At 44.8% G+C, this 24,912-nt stretch overlaps 1 protein-coding gene across 1 annotated transcript; it reads right to left on the bottom strand.

Moving 5' to 3' along the window:
* Positions 1–1,632: 1,632 nt before the first annotated feature.
* On the bottom strand, positions 1,633–22,209 carry CCDC191 (coiled-coil domain containing 191). Its single transcript, XM_056858514.1, has 17 exons — positions 22,130–22,209; positions 20,383–20,421; positions 19,780–19,921; positions 18,246–18,392; positions 17,442–17,620; positions 16,525–16,748; positions 14,817–14,979; positions 13,959–14,149; positions 12,957–13,197; positions 11,197–11,681; positions 8,757–8,833; positions 7,121–7,203; positions 6,461–6,562; positions 5,505–5,648; positions 4,351–4,503; positions 3,455–3,609; positions 1,633–1,765 (listed from the first exon to the last, which is right to left on the bottom strand). Exons 1-17 carry the CDS (start codon positions 22,199–22,201, stop codon positions 1,633–1,635), a joined length of 2,730 nt encoding a protein of 909 aa, XP_056714492.1. The 5' UTR covers positions 22,202–22,209.
* Between the last annotated feature and the right edge of the window lie 2,703 nt (positions 22,210–24,912).

The following is a 24,912-nucleotide window of genomic DNA, read 5'->3' as shown; positions in this document are numbered from 1 at the left end:
TGGAGATTTTATGCTAATAAAAGCCTGTTAGAGAATTTATGAACATGTATCTCCATATACAGTGAATTACACAGTTGGTGGGAGTGATCTAGCTGCGCGAGGCCTCAAGCAGGCACTGTTCCCTCCCGTTGCTGGACCTATATAGACCTGTCCTTGAGGATCATTAATAGGCACAACCCACTTAATGACTTCCTTGGGCTAAAGCATAAAACTGGACAGAAGAAGAAGAGTTGGTTTTTATATGCTGACTTTCTCTACCACTTAAGGGAGAATCAAACTGGCTTACAATAACCTTCCCTTCCCCACAATAGACACCCTGTGAGGTAGGTGAGAGTGACACTAGCCCAAGGTCACCCAGCTGGCTCTGTGTGTAGGAGTGGGGACACAAACCCAGTTCACCAGCTGAGCCTCTGCCACTCATATGGAGTGGGGAATCAAACCTAGTTCTCCAGATCAGACTCCACCGCTCCAAACTACCACTCTTAACCACTACACCACACTGATCAAAGGACATTTGATCAGTGGGTTAAATTTGAAGCTAACGCAGGCCGCCTCCAACATTACCACCAAGAGTTCTTCAAGTGGTTTCTCAACACGGATGTAGTCAATGGCATTTTGATGGGAGGGGGGAATTCTAGTTTCAAGATTTTTTTTTCTGAGCATCAGAAGCGCTGAAGAGAGACAACAGCCTCGTGCGATCTTGCAGTGCCTCTTGCTCATCATGTGGGCGAGCCTTTGAAAGGCACAAGGTTGTGCCGCCACAGCAGACCGAGGCCAGAGCCAGCCAGCCATGGTCCACCATTCTCTACACTTATGGGAACCTCCCCCCCCACACACTATTAAATGGCCAACAACCATGATGAATGATCCGTCAGCATTTTAAAAAAGTATTTTGCATTCCCTGAATTTCTTACAATGCAAAGGCTATGAAAGATGCTTGTGCGTGTAATCGGGAACTTTATTGCAGATCCAGCTATGGAAAGTCAAACCCAGACTAAAGACAGTGCAAGTAGAAGGCCCGCAACCAGGGAAGGCTCAGCTTCAGGCAAGTAACTTCTCAAGGTGGCAGCCTTAAAGCCAGAGGAATGCAGTTATCACAACAGATAGGATACAACTTGTCTCAGCCTTACTGTCAGTTCACTTGGTGTAAGCTTCCCTGGTACACACATACAGCAATATGGACTCTACTTCCCATTGGGGAACAGAAGGGTGAATATTCTAACCATGATGCGAGCCCAACTGTGCCTCCTCCCTTCGGATGGACCGTTTCTAGGACTGGCATTCACACCCTTACTCTCGCTGTGCGCGATAACACCACCGAGGAGATGCTTGTTACAGTTGCGTGTGTGTGTAAAGGGTGTGATAGCAGGTTCACATTTGTGTGTAGGAAGTAGACCACCATTGCAGATAGGCTGAAACTGTGACAATGTAGTTTTGATTGCTGGAAGTTCAATATGACATTTCCCCAGGGAAGCAAAGATGTTGCCGCAGTGGAGAGAGACGAGAGGCACAGAGGCCTGGCATTTCCTGGAACATCTCCATGGATTTGTTCTCCACCAGAGAAAAGCATGATGCACATGACCTTTGTTCTCATCCAATTTGAGATGCCCTGAGGGCATGGAACTCCCTCTGTTATGTGAGGAAGTCTGGAAGAATTTCAGCGACTCTCTTCCTTAACAGTTGCAGTCTTTCTTCTTTCTCCCTTTCCTCTTTCATCAACATTGGGAACTGTTTCCAGGCCTTGAATGCAATCAGTATTATTCTCCTGTATCAAATATTTGGTGGGAGGGGGAAGGAGGCAAACAATTCCACATGCTGAAATTAGAACAGATGTTCAAATGCGATACAGACTTTTCCATGTTGCCCCGAACCCCTAGGGCCAGAGAGAAGGTATAGCAGCATGATTTTATCATCAGGCCAAGGACTTCTAATGATAGAAATAACAAACAAAATGCTGTTGTGTGACTCCAGGAAATAGCCCCACATCTATGACAACAGAATTGCCAAAATTCCCCTGGGCTTTAATTCCTAATCCATTGCAATCCCTGTCCTCTGACCCCTTTTATCGGCACTGTACCTCCCTCCTTTTCCTAGGCACCTGTACACCCACACAGAAGAAGGCTTCAGCAGTTATCCCTGGTTGGCACACTGACAGACAAGACTCTCATTCACAAAAGCAACAGCTTTGCCAGAAATGCATTTTTTAAAAATTGTTCTTCATCTAATCCTTGGGTAGACAATGTGTGGAGAAATGCATTTTTCTTTGGAGACCTGAACTGAGTGCAAGTTTCACCTCGAGTTTTAAAAAAGTCCTCTCTTTTGGCAGAGTAAGGGGGGGGGGAGTCGATTGCTCACCAGCTTCACCTGCCAAGCCTTTAAATATGCAAATAGTAGGCCTGTTGGACATGATGAGATGGTCAAGTCATACAGACACACACCTCTCCAGATCAACAGGTGATATCTAGCGGGGACCAGAGATTTGGAGGAGTTGAGGTGCTAGAAAAACTTTAGGAAAATTTTCTTGGAGACGTCAGCAAAAGCGGCTTTGACCTGACTAGGCCTAGCCTGTCAGAGGGAAGAGAATAAGAGATGGTAAAACTCCTGGGCATGAGGGGCTCTTTTGTGCTGATTCCATCGAGGCAGACAGAACTCTTACCTGAGGTCTGAAGGAGACAGCCATTGCAAGGTGCCGATCTGCACACCTGAGCAGAAGCTTCAAGGTAAGGGGAACCCTATAGAAACTGCATTTTGCCCTTTACTTTTGGATCCCTATCTCAATCTGTGGCTAAGAGTATGCATGTGGACATTCTGTTTGTCTACTTTTTTTTGTTTAATTTATTTATATCCTGCCTTTCTCCCCAGTGGGGACTCAAAGCAGCTTATACCATTCTCTTCTCCTCGCTTCCATCCTCACAACTCTGAGGTAGGTTAGGCTGAGAGTGCGTGTCTGGCCCAAGGTCACCCAGCGAGCTTCTATGGCTTGAGTGGAGATTTGAACCTGGGTTTACTCAGATCCTTGTCCAGCACTTTAACCACTACACCATGCTGGCTTTCTTACTTTTAATGCTGGTAGCAGTTCTCTGGTCTACATTAGACCTCCACTGTTCCAGGCATACTATTTGAAAAAGGAGTGCCAGGAAGTGGGGGTAGTCAATTGGCGAGTGGCTACTCCCAGTGGTGCACAAGGTAGTAAGTTGTCCCTGTGGTAACCTGATGCTGGATAGTGGGAAATGCAAAAGCGAGACCTCAGAACTGGGAGAGGAAGCTGAGAGCCCTGGTCCTCTCAGTGGGCAATTCCTATGACTGCCAGGTGGTGCAGCGGTTAAACAGAGAGAGAGAAAAGCCTCCTCCAGGTGTTAGGAAAGCCAGGTGGGTGGCATGTGCCAGGCGGAGACCCTGGGAAACCACTGAGGCCCAGACTGGAGCAAAAACTACATATGAAATATATAATCACCTGTCATTGTATTGGTCTGCTATCTTTTGTTTCTCCCACAGTGCATGCTTCTCTTTATTAAACATATCTAACCAAGCCCCAAAGACGGTCTTCTTAAGTGACGTCTCGTGGAATTTGTTTGCATTTTCTTCCAAAGCAGATGCATAATCCTTGTACTGGGAAGCAGATCCAAGAAAAAGAGAATTTCACCAACGCATACAATAGCATGGGGGGGGGGGATGCAAAACAACAGAGGTGAGAGGGCAAATTCAGAAGAAAATAAACCAAAGAATCAATACATAAGGAACAGAACAGCCAGAGAGACACGTTGTTGGTGATGGCTACGTGAATTCTGTTATTTCACACAAGCACAGCCTTCTCCACTGAATAAAATTCAGCATCCAGTCTCAGCTTTCAGGGTTCCCCCCCCCTTTTTTGGAAAGGGCATGATCCTGCTGCTTTCATTGCTGTGGGAAGGGCAAGGTAGGCAGGCTGCACATGTATCCAAGCACCCTGGAAGTCAGGTTGGGACACCTGCATACTTATGCTCTGCTCCCAGGCCCCACGCAAGAGAGGGGAACAGAGTCCTGCTTATCATAACGGCAAGGACAGCCATTCGGGTTTTCAGTTACCCGTGCTCTCCTGCAAGCCCCTAACCCCACCCTAGGTTCCATACATCCAAAGTCCAAGAATAAGTATGGCCCAATATTGTTGTCATCATCATGTATGGCCCAATATTGTCATCATCATGTTGGGCACTCTGCCAGCCAATCTACCCACCCACCTAGCCTACGGGTAAGGAAAACAAGCTAGCCCCAGAGGTGCTCCTTAGCCCCACCGGTCAGAATTCCTTGGCAGAATCGGCAGTTTTAGACAGAAGAGCTGCTTCAGAAATCTACGTTTTTTCTCTTGCTTACCTTTATCCAGCTCCTCAAGTACCTTTTCAGTAGTAGGCAAGCACAGAGCTTCTCAGCCTGAGCTGTTTTCCTAGCGAGAGTTTCTTGTGTGTGCTGAAGCCAGGAAAGCAAACACTTTCTCTGCAGTCCAAGACAGTGATGTCTTTCTGCCACCTGAGCACAGAGTCAATAAGAATTAGAGAGATACTCAAACTATTGTTGTGGGCTGCAGCCACAGACCCCTGCAGCAACACTATCAAGCTTACAGCTATAGCTCCTACTGCCATCAATGTATGCTTTTGGTATTTCCATTCATGATTTCATTTTTTTTTTACATCAAGTCACAGCTGACTTAAGGTGATCACACAGGGATTTCAAAACAAGAGACTGTTCAGAGGTGGTTTGCCATTGCCTGCCTCTGCCCTTAGTATTCCTTGGCAGTCTCCCATTCCAGATACTTGCCAGAGCATATTTCACTGCAATTATGTTTCCAGAGCAAGTATTCTAACCACTGCTTCTTTCCAACCGTGGTGCAGCACTGGGACTGCATTGTCCTTCCTGTTTTGGCAGGAAGCGCTGCCAGGTCTGGATTCATGGACTGTGTACGTCAGTGCAGCTAATTATTATTTATTTAGCTGGTTGACTAAATTTCTAGTCCGTTGTTCAAAGCTTAGGATGGGTAACACTAAAAGTGCAGCCTAACAGCATTAGAAATATGACAATGCAAAAGGGAATTAAATGACCCATACAGTGCAGGTAAAAGCTCCTCTGAAACAAGAACTCTATAATCTTTCAAATAACACTTTAGTAGTATTATGTGAAAGACTGCCTCCCATTGATCAGAGCATGTGCTATGAGTGAAGCCGCATTCTACACTGTTGCTTCTCTGTAACTCCCTCTTTAATTTAACTCTTGACTGCTCCTCTCATCTCTCCTAAGAAACAGACTAAAAACAGGAGTGTTTCTGTAGCCTAAACATCCAAGATGCACAAGTGAGTTAGGGAAGAGGGCTGGGATACTGCCAGGTCAAGCTAAGCAGACGCTGCTCAGAGAAACCTTGATTTGATGGGCAGGAACTTTCATTCTACGACTCTCAGCTCCCTGACCGAACACTAGCGAGTAGAGGCCGGTGGGCAGGGACTCAGCATTTCTTTCATTTTTACTCTGGCACTTACCACCGCATTTTGCTGAGTTTGCTCCATCAATTTTTTCCAGGGCTCCAGCCCCCGATTTGTGAGCAGGACCTTAACATAATGCTCCTTTGCTTTTGATAGCAGCTGCTGGTCCCTCTCTAGCCTTTTCTGCTTTTCCAGTTCTTTCTGCGATTTAGGAAACAGAAGAGATCAACTCATAACCTGACCAAGGACATTTTTGTCTTGTGATTTGCATAATACTTGCTATGGAAATATCCTGAGGGTGCACTTCCAGACATAATCTTCCTGGAACACTAATGTGTCTAACAGTGCATTCCTAAGGAGAGTTACTCCAGTCTAAGCCCATTGAACTGAATGGGCTTAGACTGGAGTAACTCTCCTTAGGAATGCACTGTAAATGATGTTGCTCCAGAACACATTGTGAGTAACTATTTCCTGGTGCTCAGACAACCAGCTTCAGGTGCTGGTGAACAATGATTCTTGCACTATAATTGCACATGTTTTTTTATGGGGACAGAGGTTGCACTAGAGGCATAAGCTCCTATTGGGCAGTGCCAGTTCCTTCACAACTGTCTCTCCTGGTCGTATGATCTTGAATGGTCCACCAGTTTTCCCTTCCTTCACAGACTGTACACATACCTTCTCCAGAGACTGAGAGCTACCTTCTTCTACCAGCAAAGCAAGGCTATTCGCACCAACCCCTACCCTCTATCTCAGCAATGCTAGTCTTGCCCACTTTCATTACGCGGGGAACATGGTTATCTTTTCACATGCAGCCTGCTAGTGTAATTCCGAAAGAGAATGTCCAGAATGGCCTCTGCAAGAGGAGAATGCAAGCAGTGGTAATGGTTTTCAACTGTGAACGCCGCTTTACGCTATGGGCAGATCGACCTCTCCAGGACAATGAACAGTCAGGAATGATTGGAATTCACCAATACTGAAGCTGTGTAATAGAGAAAACACAATACTCTGTTCACCATTTTCTGCAGTCTCTTCTCCTCCCGCCTCTTCTCTAGCTGAGCCTCTTTTTCTGCTGCTTCTTGCCTCTGACGCTCCTCCTCTTCGGCCTTCAGCTGGGCCTTGAAATGGGTCAAAGCGTTAAACAGGCCAACCCCAGCTCATTTAAATTTCCCACAAAGCAGCACAGAATTTGCAGGCTTAAACACTTTCCTAAAGAGAGATTAATGCCTGCATTTATACAAGAGAAACTTAATTGCAATCCTACGATTTCAGTGGACCTAGGCTGGAGTAATTGCATAGGACTTTGCTGTTAGTGCCCCAGGCATTAGCTTGAGTCATGCTTCACTCAAGGACAGTACAGATATATGAACACTATTTTTCTCCATGCCAGGGCATCACACTGGCTCATGCGCCCCTTTGCCTGAATAATGGTCACTACTCAGGACAGTTTTAGCAATAGCCGTGAAAATGACATGTTCCATGGCAGTATATCTGTGAAAACCAGATGATGAAGAAGAGACAGCTTTCACCATCATGCTTGCTTGTAGGACTTCCAGAGCATCTAGCCAGCCATTCTTTTAAGCCATATTGTTGTTGCCTTAAATGTTTTTTTCCTCTCTAACCACACCATCTTAAGACATTCGTCAGGGTAGCGGGCTTCCTTCGGTATTACTCACCAGCCTTTCCTCTTCATGTTTCTTCTTTGCTTCCTCCAATTCCTTCCTCCGCTCTGCTCTCTGAATAGCCCTCTCTTCCATAGCTACAGAATTGAAGAAGATAGGGTACAAGGATTAAGGCAAAGGATGCTTTGGGACATTAAGAATACGTAGCATGGCTTGCTAACTTCCCATTGAAAGAACGTCAGACTTGCCATGTGAACTGCACAGATGGGCCATCTAACGCAACATTCCACTTTGATGAGGCAAGCCGAATGCAGGAGGGAACTGGATAAGCAGAACCTAGAGTTGCCAGGTTCCTCTTCGCCACCGGCTGGGAGGTTTTGGGGGCAGAGCCTGAGGAGGGCAGGGTTTGGGGAGGGACTTTAATGCCATAGAGTCCAATTGCCAAAGCAGCCATTTTCTCTAGTTGAACTGATCTCTATTGGCTGGAGATCAGTTGTAATAGCAGATCTCCAGCTGGTACCTGGAGGTTGGCAACCCTAGCAGGACCTGATGCTGATACTTGCTCAAAAAAAAATGAAGCAGAATTGTGGAAGCGCAGGGTGCAAATGTGCTTGCCGGTGCCATGAATGTGTATTACGGTTAGTGGCAGACACTATTAAGTCTCCTCTCATTCATTCATCCATTCCAAACAGTATTCACTTTGTAGACCTTTTCATCTCATCTTGCCAGTATTTTGGTGCGGCTTTTTGGAGAACAGATACAAAAGGTCTATGGGTACCAAGTCTAGGTTAACCAAGGCAGCAAATCTATTCTAATTAGCTTAACATTCTCAAAGCTCTAATTTCACCATTGGCTTCTGGGGTACCACAAAGTTTTGTTTTGCCCCCAATGTGACGTAACATCCAAATGAAGTGACTCAGAGCTTGCCTCACCTCACTTCCCCACAGCCACCAACTTCAGACAACTAAGATGGACATTTTTCTTATCAGTTAAAAAGGTGGGCGCATTAGACAATACAACTAATGTTACCTGCAACCCTAATCTTTTTGAGCTTGTTTGTAACACAGTAGTCTCATTGGTTAGCAGGAGGTCAGAGAATGTGGGATTATTCTGTGACATCACAATGCTAGTGGTCCTAGACATCTAGCTAAAATGTTATTTAGTCAATATCTCCAAAGGAAAAAAAAAGGAAAGGTTTATTGATTTTAAAATAAATGGTCACAGTCCAAATAGAATAAAAGTTTTTAAAAGTTTCTCCCCCACGACTTACAGATATTAATGGAAATTTAGTTCTACTAATTAAACATTCTATAGACTTCGATCATTACTGTTTCTTTCTTCTATCAGGAAATCCTTTAAAAATAAAGACAAAGACCTTTTAGCTGTATTATTCACTATGCAATCTTCTGAGTAAATATGCATAAATCCCACTGTGATCAACAGGGTTTATTCTAAGGTAATTATGCACAGGACTGCATCCATAGGACTGCATCCTTACATCTATGTTTTACGCACCAAAGACAACATAAGTTAACTTTTCAGTAAATTCATGCTGTTTTCAACCTGTCTTCTGAACGTTTGAAGTCCACACTGACTGGATTCCAACACCTTTCAAAAATATTTTAGGGTGTGTTTTAGGGGACTGAATCCTGACACAAATACTTGGACGTCTCCAAGTGTAGAAATATACCTTTGAGTAAAGGATGGGCAGAGGATGGCACCTTCAGATTCTTCTGGTTTTTAGCAGCCAGTTGGTGATTTTCTGACCTGAAAGAAAGAGACAGAGTGGAATAAAGAGACCTACAATACAGAAGAAAAATAAGAAGTGATTACTGACTGCTCACTCCGGATTTTAAGTATAGAATCGATTCCAAAAGATCCCAAACAGCAGTAATAACAGTTCTCTACTTCACTAGGAAGGAGTGAGTCTAACAGCCCATTCCTGAGCTGGGAGGGCAAAAGTCCTCAGGGGGCATGCAAGGGCCCGCATTGGCATCTGTGCCACTTGCAGCAGCGCCTGTGTCACTTGCGCCGCCAAGAGTGGCACGGATGCTGGCGTTGGGGCGCTCATGCAGGCCTCCCTGCGCTGCCATGGTAGCACGGCCCTGGAACTCTGGTTCGGCCTCCCGCCATCATCCTGGGGGCATTCTAGGGGCCTTTAGGCGACTTCCTAACCTCCCTTCAGGCCAGGAACCCCCCCCCCTTTGCCCTTACCTGGAGTTATGCCACTTTTTTAGGTGGCGTAGCCCTATGGAATGCTATGGAGCAGATCCACGGGGCTTGCTGGTAAGAACAAAGTGCTGGCTTTGGTGGTGGAGGTGGGGGAATCCTCCTTCGGAGGCACCAGCGGCTCAGCCTTCCCCCTTAGGAATGGGCTACCTGTGAATCTTTCTTATGGATTATTTCTTAGAGTATCATCAAGACCTGCAGGATCACTAGGGTCAAATTCAACCCTGTTTACTGAGACAAAATTCACTAGCTCTAAGAACATAAGAAAGGCCCTACTGGATCAGACCAAGGCCCATCAAGTCCAGCAGTCTGTTCACCCAGTGGCCAACCAGGTGCCTCTAGGAAGCCCACAACAAGATTCTAGTTTACTCTCTCAGCCTAACCTACTTCACAGGCTTGTTGTGAGGATAAAATGAGGGCAGGGAGAACCATGGATGCTACCTTAAACTATTTGGAGGAATGAAGGGAACAGTAACAGAGGTGGGGTTTTTTTGGACAGTGAGTACATTAACTCTTTAGTTATGGCAACTTTCAATTATGTTTCCTTCCAAACCACATCTCTAAGTGAAACTAGGGTGTCATGTAGCTTGCAATTTTAAAAAGTCCAAAAACGAGAACTCTGTACCAGAACAGCATCAACAATGTGCCAAGAAAGATTACATTTTGCAACCTGTATAAAATTTGTACATTTTTGCTTATATTACGATTGCTAGCTATAAGGAAGTGTGTCAGAGTCTCTGAAATCCTTTCTTCTGAATAACCACTGCTGCCTTAATGGATGGACATTTGGGAAGCTGAATATTGTATCCAGCACTACATTCTTCCCTACGTTTGTGCAGCAGTAGTACCATGTCAGATGGCGGGGGGGGGGGGGGGGGGAGGAAGACATGATTCAACAAGATCCAAAGACCTCCTTCCAGATACAATTCATGTTATGTTGCATTTTGACAATGTCTGTTGTGACTTTTGTTTTCTAAGACTCACAATAACTATAGCAACATTACCAACACAGACAGTCGCACATGCACAATTTTTTTTTTGAAGCTAGGAAATCTATGTTTTTGGCACACATACCCTGACAATTAGATAAAATCATCAAATAATCTACAACTACAGCTACTCAGTATGAAGAAGCAGAGAGTTAGCCAAATATACAAATCACATGTGGTCTTAAATGGGACTGGAAGGAGAAAAATGCCCCTTTCCCCAAAGGCTCTTATTAACACCATACAATACATATAGTGCTGGCTACTCCTAAAAAAAAGTAAAAGTAAAGGTCCCCTGTGCAAGCACTGGGTCATTCCTGACCCATGGGGTGACGTCACATCCCGATGTTTACTAGGCAGACTTTGTTTATGGGGTGGTTTGCCAGTGCCTTCCCCAGTCATCTGCCATTTACCCCCAGCAAGCTGGGTACTCATTTTACTGACCTCAGAAGGATGGAAGACTGAGTCAACCTTGAGCCGGCTACCTGAAACTGACTCCCTTCGGGATCGAACTCAGGTAGTGAGCAGAGCTTTTGACTGCAGTACCGCAGCTTACCACTCTGCGCCACGGGGCTCCTCTGGCTACTCCTACAATGGTACAATATACGAGACCTCTGGAAGAAGTCTGCTACTTAAGAGTATCATACTAGAAGTAATAATATACTAGAAGAATTATTATGGTATGATACTATAAGAATTAGTAACAATCTAAAATGTATTTGATTAAAATATTCAAATGATGCAAAATGAATTTAGCATGACTAATTTGCATCACACTTGGCATGTTTATTCTCAGTACATCATCTGATGTCTCAACCACTATGTTTAAACACATCATGGTGCACCTTTGAGGCTGCTGTCCAAACCTGACATTATACATCAGGGAAATGGACATTTATTTTGCTGGCACTGTACCTCTGAGGTTTGGTATTCTTGTAATCTGTCTGATTTTCTCTCAGCGGCTTTCCCTCTCTCGTTTTCGGAGCAGGATCACCAAGTGCCCTGGAAAGAGCCGTGGCTTGGCCAGCCTCCTCCTGGGCCTTCTTGAGACTCTGATCTCCCTGAAGCTCATGGATCAGTTCTTGCTGTTCTTGGAGTTGCCGTCGCTGTTCTTCAATCAGCCGCTGCTGGAAGGCGTGGCGGTGCTCGAAGGGGCCCAACCAGCCAGGCACCACTTTTGGACTTGGAGTACTGAGATGCTGGATGGAGCTTCTTGTTAGGCTGTCAAACGTGACCCGGTCTTGGGCATCCAAAGCAGCATGCTTCCGGGTGACCTGCCATGCCCACTTGGGCTTTGGTGGAGGAATATTACATTTCTGGCCCATCTCTGGAGAGCAGGAATGTGCTCTTTCCACTTTTGCAGCTGGGGGCTCCTTTTCTAAAAGGAGTATTTCAGCCACCTGGAAGAAAACCAGCCTTATGCTGATTATTAACATCAGGATCTCCATTCTCACAGAAGCAGCATTTTTGTTTGTGGCGCTCATTTAGCAGGTCAGCATGACTGCTCCCAAGTAACACCTCAACAGCTTCTCAAGAAAACCATTCTCTTTGTTTCCTATTTTTTTCATTACATATTTAGGCATTCTACATTCTCCCACCCCTTGGCCTCCTTAGGCAGGAAAGGGATAGGATGTCTCTAATCAGGAAGAAGGCCAGGTCACAGAATCTGCAACTGCACAAGGCAGGGAGGTTTGTGCCATAGTCTTTTCAAGTTTTCCCAATAATACAACTGCCCTCAACTGCGCTGCTTCTTCACCTCACTACTCATGCTGGCGTACAAAAGCTTTTTATATTACACGCAATTTCTAACAGGGAAAATAGTATTTTGTCAGGAAAGGGCACCAGTCTTTGTGCTTTTGGCCAGTTCACTTGTTGCTTTGTCCCTGAGATTCTATCAACACTGAAACTGTGTCTAGGCCCTAAGTTTGCTCCTTCCCTTCTCCCGCTATCCCCTTCACTCTTCAGAAAAAGAGAGATTAATTTGAATACAGAATCTTTTTGCAAACAGTTTACAGAACTAGTTCTGGAGCAACCTGAAGAAATAGTTTATTTAACCATGTGCACCTAGGGATGCCAACCTCCAGGTGGGACCTGGGGATCACTTGGAATTACAGCTCATCTCCAGACTACAGAGATCAGTTCCTCCGGAGAAAATGGATGCTTTGGAAGGTGGACTCTATGGCATTGTACCCCACAGAGATCTTTGTTCTCCCCAGGCTCCATCCCCAAATGACTGAGATTTTCCCAACCAGGATTCAACAGCTCTACCCCTCATCCCCCGCTGGTGGCCAGGGAGGGGCCTGGAAACCCTACATGCACCACACCTTCTTCACTATTTTGGACTTTTCATCCCTGGTCATCAACCAACTTTGCAAAACAGCCTCTTTGAGAAGGGAGGTGGGAGTGGAGGGGCCAAGGCTCTGTGCCTCATCCAACGAAAGAATCCACAGTGAAGTCCCATAACTATGGATACAGCTTAGCCATATCCCCCTTCTTCTTGGCAGAGGGACAGCACAGACAGAAGGCAATGGCATCACTTTTTTGGGGGGAGGGGGAGAGTTGGCCCTAGGTCAGTTACCAACTTCTTTTTTGCTAGGTCTATGCTTTGGAATGATGATCAACCTCTGTGTAATAAATAAAAGCAGGAGGTAACATCAGACAAAAATAAAATTTACCTCTTCATTACTCTGAGGTCGATCCTGAGCTTCTTCTGCCTCTCTGGCATTCCATGGGCGATGGGTAGGATTTCCCCCCAGGGCCACTTCCTCCAGGAGCTTTGCCATTTTCCTCCTTGTTTCCTCCTTTTTCAACTGCAGCTCTCTCTTTTCAATCTCCATTTGGCTCCAACACTGCCATTCAGCAAAATAACGGCTCAAAATGCACTTCCGATTAAACTCTGTCGCCAACTGTTTGTTCCTGGAAAAGAAACGTATTTAAAAATGACCACTGATGTTAACTATCAGCCCTTCATTAGGATGGCTTTTTTGGGAATCTGTCATGGAATTTTAAAATGAATTTTAGAAGAGTTCATTTTTTGTGGACTGGTGCACCTTAAAGACAAAGATGAGCAAATGAAAGTTAAATCCTTAGCTGTTAAGAACTGTTATAAAAATTAAATAATAAGTCAGGAATTGTGGTTAAGAACCCCAACTGCTGTTAACCCGAGTTGTTGCTATTAAGAATCCTAGCAGTCTATTCCCTTACCGAAGCATTCAGCCTGGTAGAGGAAATTCAAAGGATGCTGCTTGCCCAACCTTTCTCCACAATGACTGGCAACAGGACACAGCTGCCAGATGAAGCCACATGGGCTCAGGGTCATGTTTATGGCACAAGGGGCAAGAAGAAATAAGGAAAACTAGTAGAAATTTTGATGTTTTAATGTACATACAAAAATGGTTACAAACGGTTATATAGTATCATCCCTTGTAGATTTGTTTTACAGGACCTGCACGGTTTTTAAACAGATTTCATTTGTAATTTGAACACATGATTCCAAAGGCATACCTCTACCATGCATCTCTGTGGTTTTTTTTTTTTTTTTAAACCAGGGATGTCACTCTTTTTCATTTCAAGAACAAAAACTTCTAAAGATGGTATGGGATCCCACAACAGTACTACATTCCTTGTCCTAGTAAACTTGCAGTGTGGGGAGAAAACCCTGTGCTAAATGCTGCTACCTGTTTTGATCCCGCAGCTGGCTCTCTATCTTCTGAGTCTCCTGCTCCATTTTCTGAGACCACGCGTAATCTCTCCAGGCTCGCAAGGCCTTCAGCTGGCACTTCCAGTCCGCCAGGGCCCGGGCTTTCCCCAGCTTGATCTTGAGATCCAGAATAAGCTTATACCAGGCAGAGAAATACTTTTGCAGCCGCTACAAGGAGAAGGTTTACAAAAGCAATCACCTGTATTCCCATCACCTTCAGGAGGTCCAAGGTCAGTTAAGGTGAAACAGATACGTCTTTCCCAACAGCAATTTGGTTTGTTATCATGCACTCTCCCACTTTCTGTTCTAGTTCAAACACACACACACTCAACCAACACAGCCAAACTGTTACAAAACCTGCATATGTGTTTCTCTCTCTTTCGCTTGTATTCAAAGGACTAAGAGCCCCTCAGGAAGAAAAGAAATGAAGATAAGCCAATCTTCAGAAAGAGATGGAGAGAGAAGCGCCTAGAACTGAAGGACTCAATTTTTAAGCATATTATACCTGTCTGTAAACTGCCTTGAGAGGCTGTTGAATGGTGGGGTTGAAAGAGAACCCCGTGTGTGCAACCAGTGTGACTATAGGCTTTTGAACCATGAGGCAATGCCCAGTTCCACTTGACTGTTCAACCCAGGCAACTTCTGCTTGCTACACTCAGGGCTCTTGCTTCTTCTCTCGAAAGAGTATCCAGCAATCTCTACAAGTGGCCTTCTGCTGTGCTAAGAAATCCTGATAGGTGGTTTGATTAGCTTAGCAAAAGTTGCCCCAAACCCCAGCTTAAAAAACACAATCTGGCTCAAAGCAGTCAGGCGAACAGAGGGCGTGAGAGGTCACCTTGTGATTTGCAGTGTCTATCTTGCCCAGCAGTTCCTGCAGCCTGCTTTCTTTCTCCTTCCTTCCTCTTTCTTTCTCACAGTCTGGCAGGGCTGGCAAAGTAGGAGGCAGGCCAGATTCTACCAGCCTCTGGATTTTTTTTAACTTGTGTCTTTTTCTTTCCCTGAAAAAAAATCCATGAGAGGAAGACAGTAAGGGAGAGCTTTGCAATGGTCACACTGTTTCAGATCTTCACATACAGAAGCAGAATAACTATGTGATCTCAACTTTAGCAGCAATATGGTGAAACTTTGGGGACTCATCGCAAGATATAAATTGGCAATTCCCTCCCTCCATTACCTGTTTATCAGCATTATTCTCACTGAACCAATAGCTTTTGGGAGAGATCCTCTAGAGATGGAGTTAAATCTCATTGATACACAGATGATACCCATCAGTACTTCTCCCCCTCAATAGTTCGGCTGAGGCCATGAACATCCTTAACCAACGTTAGGAAATGGTAACGGGCTAGATGAAAGCCAAATGACTGAGGTTATGTGGTTCGATAATCAGGAAATGAGGCATCAGCTTGTCTTGGATAGGGCTACACACAACCTAGAACACCAGGTAAACATTGTCGAAGGCTTTCACGGTCAGAGTTCATTGGTTCTTGTAGGTTATCCGGGCTGTGTAACCGTGGTCTTGGAATTTTCTTTCCTGACGTTTCGCCAGCAGCTGTGGCAGGCATGCCTGCCACAGCTGCTGGCGAAACGTCAGGAAAGAAAATTCCAAGACCACGGTTACACAGCCCAGATAACCTACAAGAACCAGGTAAACAGTTTCAAGGAAATATGTCAGAAGGACACTCAGAACTCATTTGAGGTGCACAGTGCCTTTAGCCAACAGTGGCAGGTCCTTCCAATGCATCCCTTTTCTGGAAAAGTGAAATCTGGCCAATTAGATGATTGCAATGCACTTTACATGGAACTGACTTTGAAGACATTTCAGAAACTTCTGAAGGAACCGCAAGGCTAATCGCTGGAGATTTTAATCTGAAGTCCAGTTCTGTGAGCTTCCATCAGCAGCAGGTGGCCAGAGAAGACAGGGCAGTGACCTTGCAGAACTCCCTCCCTGAGTAGGGTTGCCAGGTGCCTGGTGGTGGTGGGCAAACCCCCGACAATTTGCCCCTTTGCCCGCCGACCAGCTGATGGTCGGCGGGCAAACATGCACTCCGCTGCAGGTCACTTCCGGTTTACAACTAAGAGTTTGAGTGGCATAAGGCCTCTCGCGAGGTGCGACTTCCAGTTGTAAACCGCAAGTGACGCGCATGCGCGTTGGCGCACGATCCCAAGCTGTGCCTTAAAAGTCTCCCACCGGAGGAGAGGTAAGCAGGGCAACCCTATCCCTGAGGGAAGTAGCTTAGGGCCTACTCTTTTGAGGTGTTCTGAGGCATTTGTTAGTTGCTTTTCTTACCTGTTGTGACTGCTTCTACCAATAGCTTTTTATCTTTACCTATTTTTCCTGTTTTCATTGATATTTTAATGCGGTGTTGCCGCTGTTTATATTTGAAGTTTTTAGTTGCTCCAAGATTTATCGCTGTATGGTGCGTTGTTACTATGTGTTCATGGATTTTATTATTTTTTGTAGATTCCTATCTACTAATATTAATACTCTCAAGAAAATCAGCGGGGAAGAAACATAGATATATTTTAAATAATATCAAGCTTACATTTCCCGTGCTTGTTGCATGAGGTGTCTTTTTTCTACCATTTCTTTCCGCAGTTTTACCATCTGCAGTTGGATTTCCTCTTCTTCCTTCCTGGCTTTCAGGAACTTTTTCTTGTTCTTCTCCTGCAGTTGCTTTCGGGCTTCTGTCATGGCAGATTTTTTCAGGGCCTTCTCTTGTTTCGCAAGCTCTAGTGCTTTCTGGTGCCTCAGGCGATTTTCTTTTACCTGAAAAACAGAGCAAAAGGAGAGATCATGACTCAGCGTTTCACATTAACGGAGGTCCCTCAGAGACAAAATAATGTGAATGTGGCAGTCCTCAGGGGCATGTTATACGGTCAGTTTCTTCGCTCCATGAATACTCAGGCTCAAAATTGCATGTAGAAATGTACTGCATGAACCATATTCCATGGATATGTTCCTGTTGTCACTTCTAAAATCCTGGCAACACCATAAGGATTGGATTGCTCTCAATGCTCTATAGATTAGTCAAATAATGAAATGTCCTTATGCCACCATGTGATCATTCCCATCACTTCAAACAGATCCTGGATAACATGCAACAGGACTATCATATGTGAAAAAATAGAAATCTCAGGTGCATTGCTACACCGGAAACTGACCTCTGCTCTTAATAAGTTAAAGTGCATGGAGATGCACAAGAAGACCCTGAACTAATGCAAGTACTTTACTTACACTACAATTCACCAACCATTTAGACTTCAACTGAACTACAGTATGTAACTGGGCAGTCAAATTATTAGACAAAACCCTTTTAAAAAAATCCCACACTATACTATGTTTTTCACCTGCATTTTACCACAGCATGTGCCTTAATATAGCTGCACTGCAAGCAAGCAAGCAAGCAAGCAAGCAAGCAAGCAAGGGTTTCTTGTGGGAAACAGGCCTCCTTTACTCCACCTGTTTGTGCCTTAGCTCCATGGTAATTCGAGGGTCCCTGGACTTCCTCTTCTCCTTGAAATCTTCAGTTCTAAGGTCTTCCAATATCCCGCTGTTCACTACTTCACTTTGCAGTAGATGCTGCAAAAAGTCTTGCACTGTAGTATTTTCTATTTCTTGTTCCACATAATAATACAAATCTAGAATATATGATACAAACTACAGCAATAAAAACCCCTGTGGGATGTAGTCATGAATCAAAACTGACTCCCCCATATCCAGTATAGGTAATGCCATGTACTTGTAAACTAACTACACCTCTTTAAAAAAGACATAGATCACCAGATGTCGAAGGAAAGCAAAACATAAAGGGAAAGAAAAACCCCAAATGAAAGTGAAGAAAAGCAAACAAGCCAGAATTGAGCTTAACCAACCATAGCAATCCAGAAATGGCTGCCAATGGCATCAAAAATCCCCACAATATCTTTCTTTCATTTGCTCCTTAACCTACTAATTGAATTAACAGCAACACCATATAATGTCTTGCAGGTTTCTTTTTGTATTTATGGTATCATAGGTTTAATTTAGGAGGTTCTTGGGGATTTTCTTTTTGGTCAATTTCTTTTTTGTTTGTCCTAATGTTTTAATTCACCCCTCTGAGTAAATGATACTCTGTTCCTTTTGTAAAGTATGTTCTAAAATAAAAATAAAACCACCTGGTAGAATTTGACGTAAGTCCCACTGGATTCAAGGGAAATTACTTCTGAGTAAACATGCACAGGATCAGCTTGTAAACGTAAGTCTGAAATCAAGTTAAGCTCTCACCATCAAACTTGTCATACTTCTGAAAGCCAGTAGGGGGCTCCTGGGGACGAACAGAGCCAGCAGCTGGATCCTCAGCACCATCTTCTTGATCAGATGCCAGTTCCATTTTCAGTTTTGAATTCATCCAATCGCTGAGCAGTTCTTGAGCTATTTTGACAAAAATGGTCAACAATGTTACTACAGTCATAAACAGTAAAAAAAAAAAAGCTAAAGTTGTAAACTAAGCCTGAACACAGAGTGCCAGTGTGGTGCATGTGACCAGGACCTGGAAGACCAAGGTTTGAATCCCTATTCTGCCAAAGAAGTCAAATTGTGGAACTCCCTGCCCCAGGATGAGGTGATGGCTGCCAACTTGGAAGGCTTTTAAGAGGGGAGTGGCCATGTTCACGGAGGAGAGGGCTATTCATAGCTACTAGTCAAAATGGATACTAGTCATACTGCATACCTATTCTCTCCAGGATCAGAGGAGCATGCCAATTATTTTAGGTGCTTTGGAACACAGGCAGGACAATGCTGGTGCAGTTGTCTTGTTTGTGGGCTTCCTAGAGGCACCTGGTTGGCCACTGTGTGAACAAACTGCTGGATTTGATGGACCTTGGTCTGATCCAGCATGGCTTTTCTTATGTAAGTTTACTCGGTGACCATGTGTCAGTCACTTTCATTTTTTCTCTCAGACTTACCTACTTAACAAGATTGTAGTTTTGAGGATAAAATGGAGGAGGGGAGAATGACAATGGCATTCAACAATTTCCAAAATATTTGTTAAACTTTGGAAAGTATACAGAACTAGGAAAGAACCACAATATGGCGGGGGCACAACGTACCCACGTTTTTTCACCCCCTTCCCATATAAGGAATCTGCCTCACAGAGGATAAAATAGAGGAGAGGAGCATAATGTAAGCCATTTGGGTTCCCTTTGGGGAGAAACACATGGTATAAACAGACACAGTCATTTTGAAGCAAGTCTCTTTGAGTTGCGTAATATTTATTTTAAAGTTGGTATGATTTTTATCCTTATTTATTGGAAGTATTTTTACATTATTTTAAGCTGCCTTGAGCCTAAGAGAAGATATAAAATTGATGAATAAAAAAATAGGATATAATCCAAAGGATTCACCGGTAATTTATAACCTTTTAACAATAATTTTGGTTAAAACTGTTTATATCATTGCTGTTGTTTATGTTCCTGACAGTTATTTTGTCATCAGCAAACTTCAACATCACCTATAGAATTGTGCTGCCATGCTGACCCAATTGTCCCTTTCATTATTACCACTCACAGCTGATGCCAGCACAGGTAGCTAATCCCCAGCATACCTGGGAGCAAGAATCCTCAAAAAGCAGTTTGCAGTAAAACACTGGGGAGAGAGGCCTGCCTTTGCAACAAAAAAGGATATATACAATCCTATGATCATGTACCAGCCTCTGTGTGGACCAAACAGAAGTCTTGGGAGCACAAGCCATGAATACTGACAGATCATTGGAAGGTATCCTTAGGTAGCTGGAGATAATAGAGTTGCATTTAGAAAATACCTTCTGCATATGCCTCATCATGCTCTTGCAGCTGCTCTGCTGACTCCAAATCCAGCACCGGACCATGAAGGCTTTGAGAATAGGGTTTCTTTTTTAGGGAAAAAACCTCAGAAACAGCAAATTCAGAGGCTTGTTCCACCTGCTAGGAAAGAATTTTTAAAAATATAATGTATACAGTAATAAAAGGAAGGGGTGTATGGCCCAGATCTCATAGCTGAGTTAGCAGTACTGCCTTGCATGCATCAGGTCCCAGGTTTAATCCCCAACAAGTCTAGTTAAAAAGATCTCATAGGTCTCAGAAAGACCTTTGCTGGAGAGCGCGGGAAACCATTGCCAATAAGAGCAAACAGAATTAGGCTAGAGGGATGAATGTTCTTATTGAATTCACAGTGGAAATCTGCATGATGATTTTTAATGGAATTTACTTGCTTAGAAGTACAGCACTACAGCCCAAATTCACCTCACAATTACTCGGAAGTTATGATCCTGACTTAGGTATACAAATGCACAATTTGAAGCCTTTAGGATATAAATAACATTTCATTAAATTGAATTTACCGCAAAGATAACAAGCAAGCTACATACCACTGAATTTCCTCTTACCTTAATCCAGTGCTCCACACTGTCAGCATTGAATTTTGGCTAGAAAAAAATTACATAAATGTAACATACAGTATTTCCTTTATTATTTCTATTAAAACAAAAGTAAAGGGCCTCTTTAAAAATACGAGATTGTGCACCCTTGTAAGTCCGAACTCAACAAGAGGCTGGCAGAACTCCTACCTGCTCTTACAATTCAAGCTGAGTGAGATGCTGCCAAGAATACTGCTTGTGCCGAGGTCCCATAACTGCCACAACTAAAGCAACAGAAAAAGCCCCTTCCTGCTGGGTTCTCTTTTGGGGATCAGCAGCTCCCCAATGGGCCTTGGGATCTAATTTTTATCAGTCCTTTCTCCAAATCGTTCAAAACACTGGCATTTCCCACTGCCGTTTTAGCCCAATAATAACCTGGTCAGACTGAGAGACGGTGAAGAAGAGGAGTTGGTTTTTACATGCAAACTTTTTCTTACCACTTAAGGAAGAATCAAACTGGCTTACAATCACCTTCCCTTCCCCACAACAGACACCCTGTGAGGTAGGTGGGGCTAAAAGAGTGTGACTAACCCACGGGCACCCAGCTGGCTTCATGTGTAGGAGTGGAGAAACAAATCCAGATCACCAGATTAGCCTCCGCCACTCATGTGGAGGAGTTGGGAAGCAAACCCGGTTCTCCAGATGAGACTCCACCACTCCAAACCACCACTCTTAACCACTACACCACGCTGGCTCTCTTGCAAAGTCCAATAATGAGCTGCATGGATGAGTGGGGTTTTGAGCTCATGTCTTCCCAGCTGTTGATTCATTACACATATTGGCTCTTCCATTCTGGCGCTGACTTGCAAAAAAGGCGTTGCTTGGCTTGGATCAGTGAGGACTCCAACAGGGTGGTATTGACTTTCGTAGGAGTTAGGGTGACAGACTAGCATCTGGGAGACCTGGGTTCAAATCACCACTCTGCCATGAAAGCTTGCAGGGTAACCTTGGGCCATTCATTCTCATTCAGCCTAACCTACCTCACAAGATAATTCACAGTGGGTCGCCGTGTTAGTCTGTCTGCAGTAGTAGAAAAGGGCAAGAGTCCAGTAGCACCTTAAAGACTAACAAGAATATTTTCTGGCAGGGTATGAGCTTTCATGAGCCTGTCTGCAGTAGTAGAAAAGAGCAAGAGTCCAGTAGCACCTTAAAGACTAACAGAAATATTTTCTGGCAGGGTGTGAGCTTTCGTGAGCCACAGCTCACTTCTTCAGATACAGCTAGAATGTGAATCCATCTGTCTTTAAGTAGAGGAGAGTGAATTCAGACAAGCATTAGTCTGTAAATGTGAACAGTATGGAAATGTGAATAGCAGGCGTGATGGGATTAGGTGTGGTATGCGGAAGCGTCTGTGATGTCCAGGGGAGAGATGGGTGTGGAGAAATCAGCATTGGTCATGAGCCATGAATGCAGATGGATTCCCATTCTAGCTGTATCTGAAGAAGTGAGCTGTGGATCACGAAAGCTCACACCCTGCCAGAAAATATTCTTGTTAGTCTTTAAGGTGCTACTGGACGCTTGCCCTTTTCTACTACTACCTCACAAGGTTGTTGTGAGGATAAAAAGGAGCTGGGCAGCATGATGCCCGTCGTCCTGAGCTCCTTGACCGCGGGATAAAAGGGCACTAAATAAAATAAACACTGAGCCCTGACTGAATGGCTGCACAGGCTGAGGGTGGGGACAGCGATCAAGGCTGCGGCAGAAGCCTTCCTGCTACCTTCTCTCTCGGACGAGGCTGAGTGAGACGTCGCCAACGGTACAGCCCGGGTCGAGGTCCCATAACCGCCATCGAAGAAGCCAAAAGAGCTTCCAGCGTTCACTCACTAGAGGACTTGCCGTAGGAGCGCGCAGGGAGTGATGGGTCATGGAGTTCTACGGCGCAAGGAGCCCCGCAAGCAGGAGGGGAACCCGAACTACAAGACCCACACTGCACAGCGACGCGAGAGCAGCGTCCTACGGCGTCTCCATGCCAACCGCGTGGCGACATCCGTTTTTTTTAACCGTCGCCGCTTGGTGATGACGATAAGCATTCTGATTGGTGAAAGAGGGCGCGAGGAGGAAGCGAGTCATCGCGCCGGAAGGTGGCGGGTTCTCCTGGAGGTGATTTCAGGTAAAATTGAGCGCCGGCACGTGTGGGTTTAGAGTCAGCTCCAATCTGCTCTTCACTGGATGTGCACATGTAGAACAAGATCTGGACACACTGGGATCTGGTGACTTATGGTCTGATCACATTCAGGTTAGATGACTGTAATGTGCTCTATTTGGGGCTGCTTTCAAAAATGGCCAGAAAACATCGATTGGTCCAAAATGCAATGGCCTGGCTATAGTCAGGGGTTGGTTGCAGGGGTCATATCATCCTTGTACTGAATGATCTGCACAGGGGCGGATCAACATTTTTTTTGAAGGGGGGCAAAAGTACAAAACGACACCCCGCCATATAGTGTGTGTATGTGTATATATATATATATGTGTGTGTATGTGTATATATATGTGTGTGTGTGTATATATATATGTGTATATATGTGTATATATATACACATATATATGTGTGTGTGTGTGTGTATATGTATATACACACACATATATAATCAACAACTCTTTTATATATATACATATATAATCAACAACTCTCTGGTCAGGGTCATGCTGTAGAGCAAGATGGACTCTGAGTAGACGCTTGTCTTCCGTTCTGTTCCTTACAGAGATTGAGACTCTGTGGCTGATGTAACGAGCAGGTCAGGGAGAGGACTGATCATATAAAATCACACCATTAAAAATCTGAGTTCTCTTTTTGAGCCTTACAGGAGTTGGACCTGTTCTCGCGCAGTCATCTTTTGTCACACCCAAGTCAATCCAGCGATTGCCTGTTGCCTGTCATTTTTTTGTTTGCTACACGGAGAGAAAATTTTGGGTTAAAAAATGCAGCCCCGCCTTGTTCCCAGCCCAGAATTCTGCTACCTAAGAGGCGGTGTTGTGCTATTTTGTAAGCTCTTCCGTTTGTTCTTCGGTCTATAAATTCATGTCTGAAGTGAGGGGAAAATGAAAAGGAGTTACTTCCAAACACAGAGCAAAAGAACATTTTAGGATTTTTCAAGTCCGTGGTGGTTGTACAAGTGTATCATTTATCTATGCAATTACAATAACTTGTGCATTGGTGCCTACAGCGCAATGCTTTACATGTTTCCTGCATAGAGCTGGTATGCTATAGAGCCGTGTTGGCGAACCTATGGCACGTGTGCCACAAGCGGCACGCCGAGCCCTTTCTATGGGCACGCGTGGAGCCGCCGGGACCCCCCGCCTGTCCCTCGCCCCCTCCTTGCGGCCTCGACGCCATCTGCCTCCGTTGCCCCGCTCCGCCTTAGCAGCAGCAGCAGCGCCGCCGCCCCACCCAGGCGCCGCTCCAGATCCGCCGCCGCCTGCTCATGCTCGGCCCCGAGGGCTGCCCTGCCGGCCGCACCGCTATGCCCACCGAGTCGTCCCCGCCCCCTCCTCCACCCCCTTGGCTGCCCGTCCCCCTCCTCACGGCCTCGGCGCACGTTTCCGCCGCGCCGCAGCCAACCTTGTCGAGGGGCGGGGGCCACTCAGATGCACATTTACCCCATCCAGATTCTCAAAACTGCATGGGGGGGGGGGTTGTTGTCTATTTGTGAAAGAGAGGTTTTGCCTTGGACTTGCCACTCAGATGCACATTTACCCCATCCGGATTCTCAAAACTGCATTGGGGGGGGTTGTCTATTTGTGAAAGAGAGGTTTTGCCTTGGACTTGCCACTGAGATGCACATTTACCCCATCCAGATTCTCAAAACTGCATGGGGGGGGGGGGTTGCTGTCTATTTGTGAAAGAGAGGTTTTGCCTTGGACTTGCCACTCAGATGCACAACTCAACAATAAGCCCCCCTGCAGAGTTTTGAGAATGCAGATGGGGAAAATGGTGTTTGTCAGTCATTGCCATGATTTAATTTTATGGATGACAAAGGATAGTACAGTTAGTTCTGAAAATGAAATCCTTAAAGTGTGGAATTCTCTGCCAAATAATTTTAAATCAATGAAAGCACTTGGGATTGCTTTCCTTACTTTGTTTGGATCATTTTATGCTTGTGAGCATAAGATGTTAACGTATGAGTTGTTTTTTCTAAACTAAAACCTCAGTATTCAGGTTAAATTGCCGTGCTGGCACTTTACGATGAATAAGTGGGTTTTGGGTTGCAGTTTGGGCACTCGGTCTCTAAAAGGTTCGCCATCACTGCTATAGAGGGTAGAATGTTGGACTAGAATCTGCGAGATCCAGGGACAGATCCTCACTTTTCCATAAAGCTTGTTAAGTGAACTTGGGCTAGTCACTGTATCAGCTTAATTTACCTCACAGGGGTGCAGTGAGGATAAAATATTGGAGGGGACACACAGTGTATGACACCCTGAGCTCCTTGGAGGAGCCTTATACTAAGAGTTCTAAAAGGCACTTACACGAAGGTGCCTGTCCATTCATAGTTATTGATGGTT

The sequence above is a fragment of the Euleptes europaea genome, chromosome 12 (assembly GCF_029931775.1).
Source record: "Euleptes europaea isolate rEulEur1 chromosome 12, rEulEur1.hap1, whole genome shotgun sequence".
In the NCBI taxonomy this organism is placed as follows: Eukaryota; Metazoa; Chordata; class Lepidosauria; order Squamata; family Sphaerodactylidae; genus Euleptes; species Euleptes europaea.
Note: the sequence above shows the minus strand (reverse complement) of the source record. Positions and strands in the feature narration are given on the sequence as shown.

Coding starts and splice junctions, on each gene's coding strand:
- CCDC191 (XM_056858514.1), bottom strand. CDS start 22,201: ATGGCGGTTATGGGACCTCGACCCGGGCTGTACCGTTGGCGACGTCTC. Junction 14,980..16,524: donor ATGCAACAAGCACGGGAAAT/GTAAGCTTGATA, acceptor ATTTTTTTTCAG/GGAAAGAAAAAGACACAAGT. Junction 8,834..11,196: donor AAGAATACCAAACCTCAGAG/GTACAGTGCCAG, acceptor TCTTTCTTTCAG/GTCAGAAAATCACCAACTGG.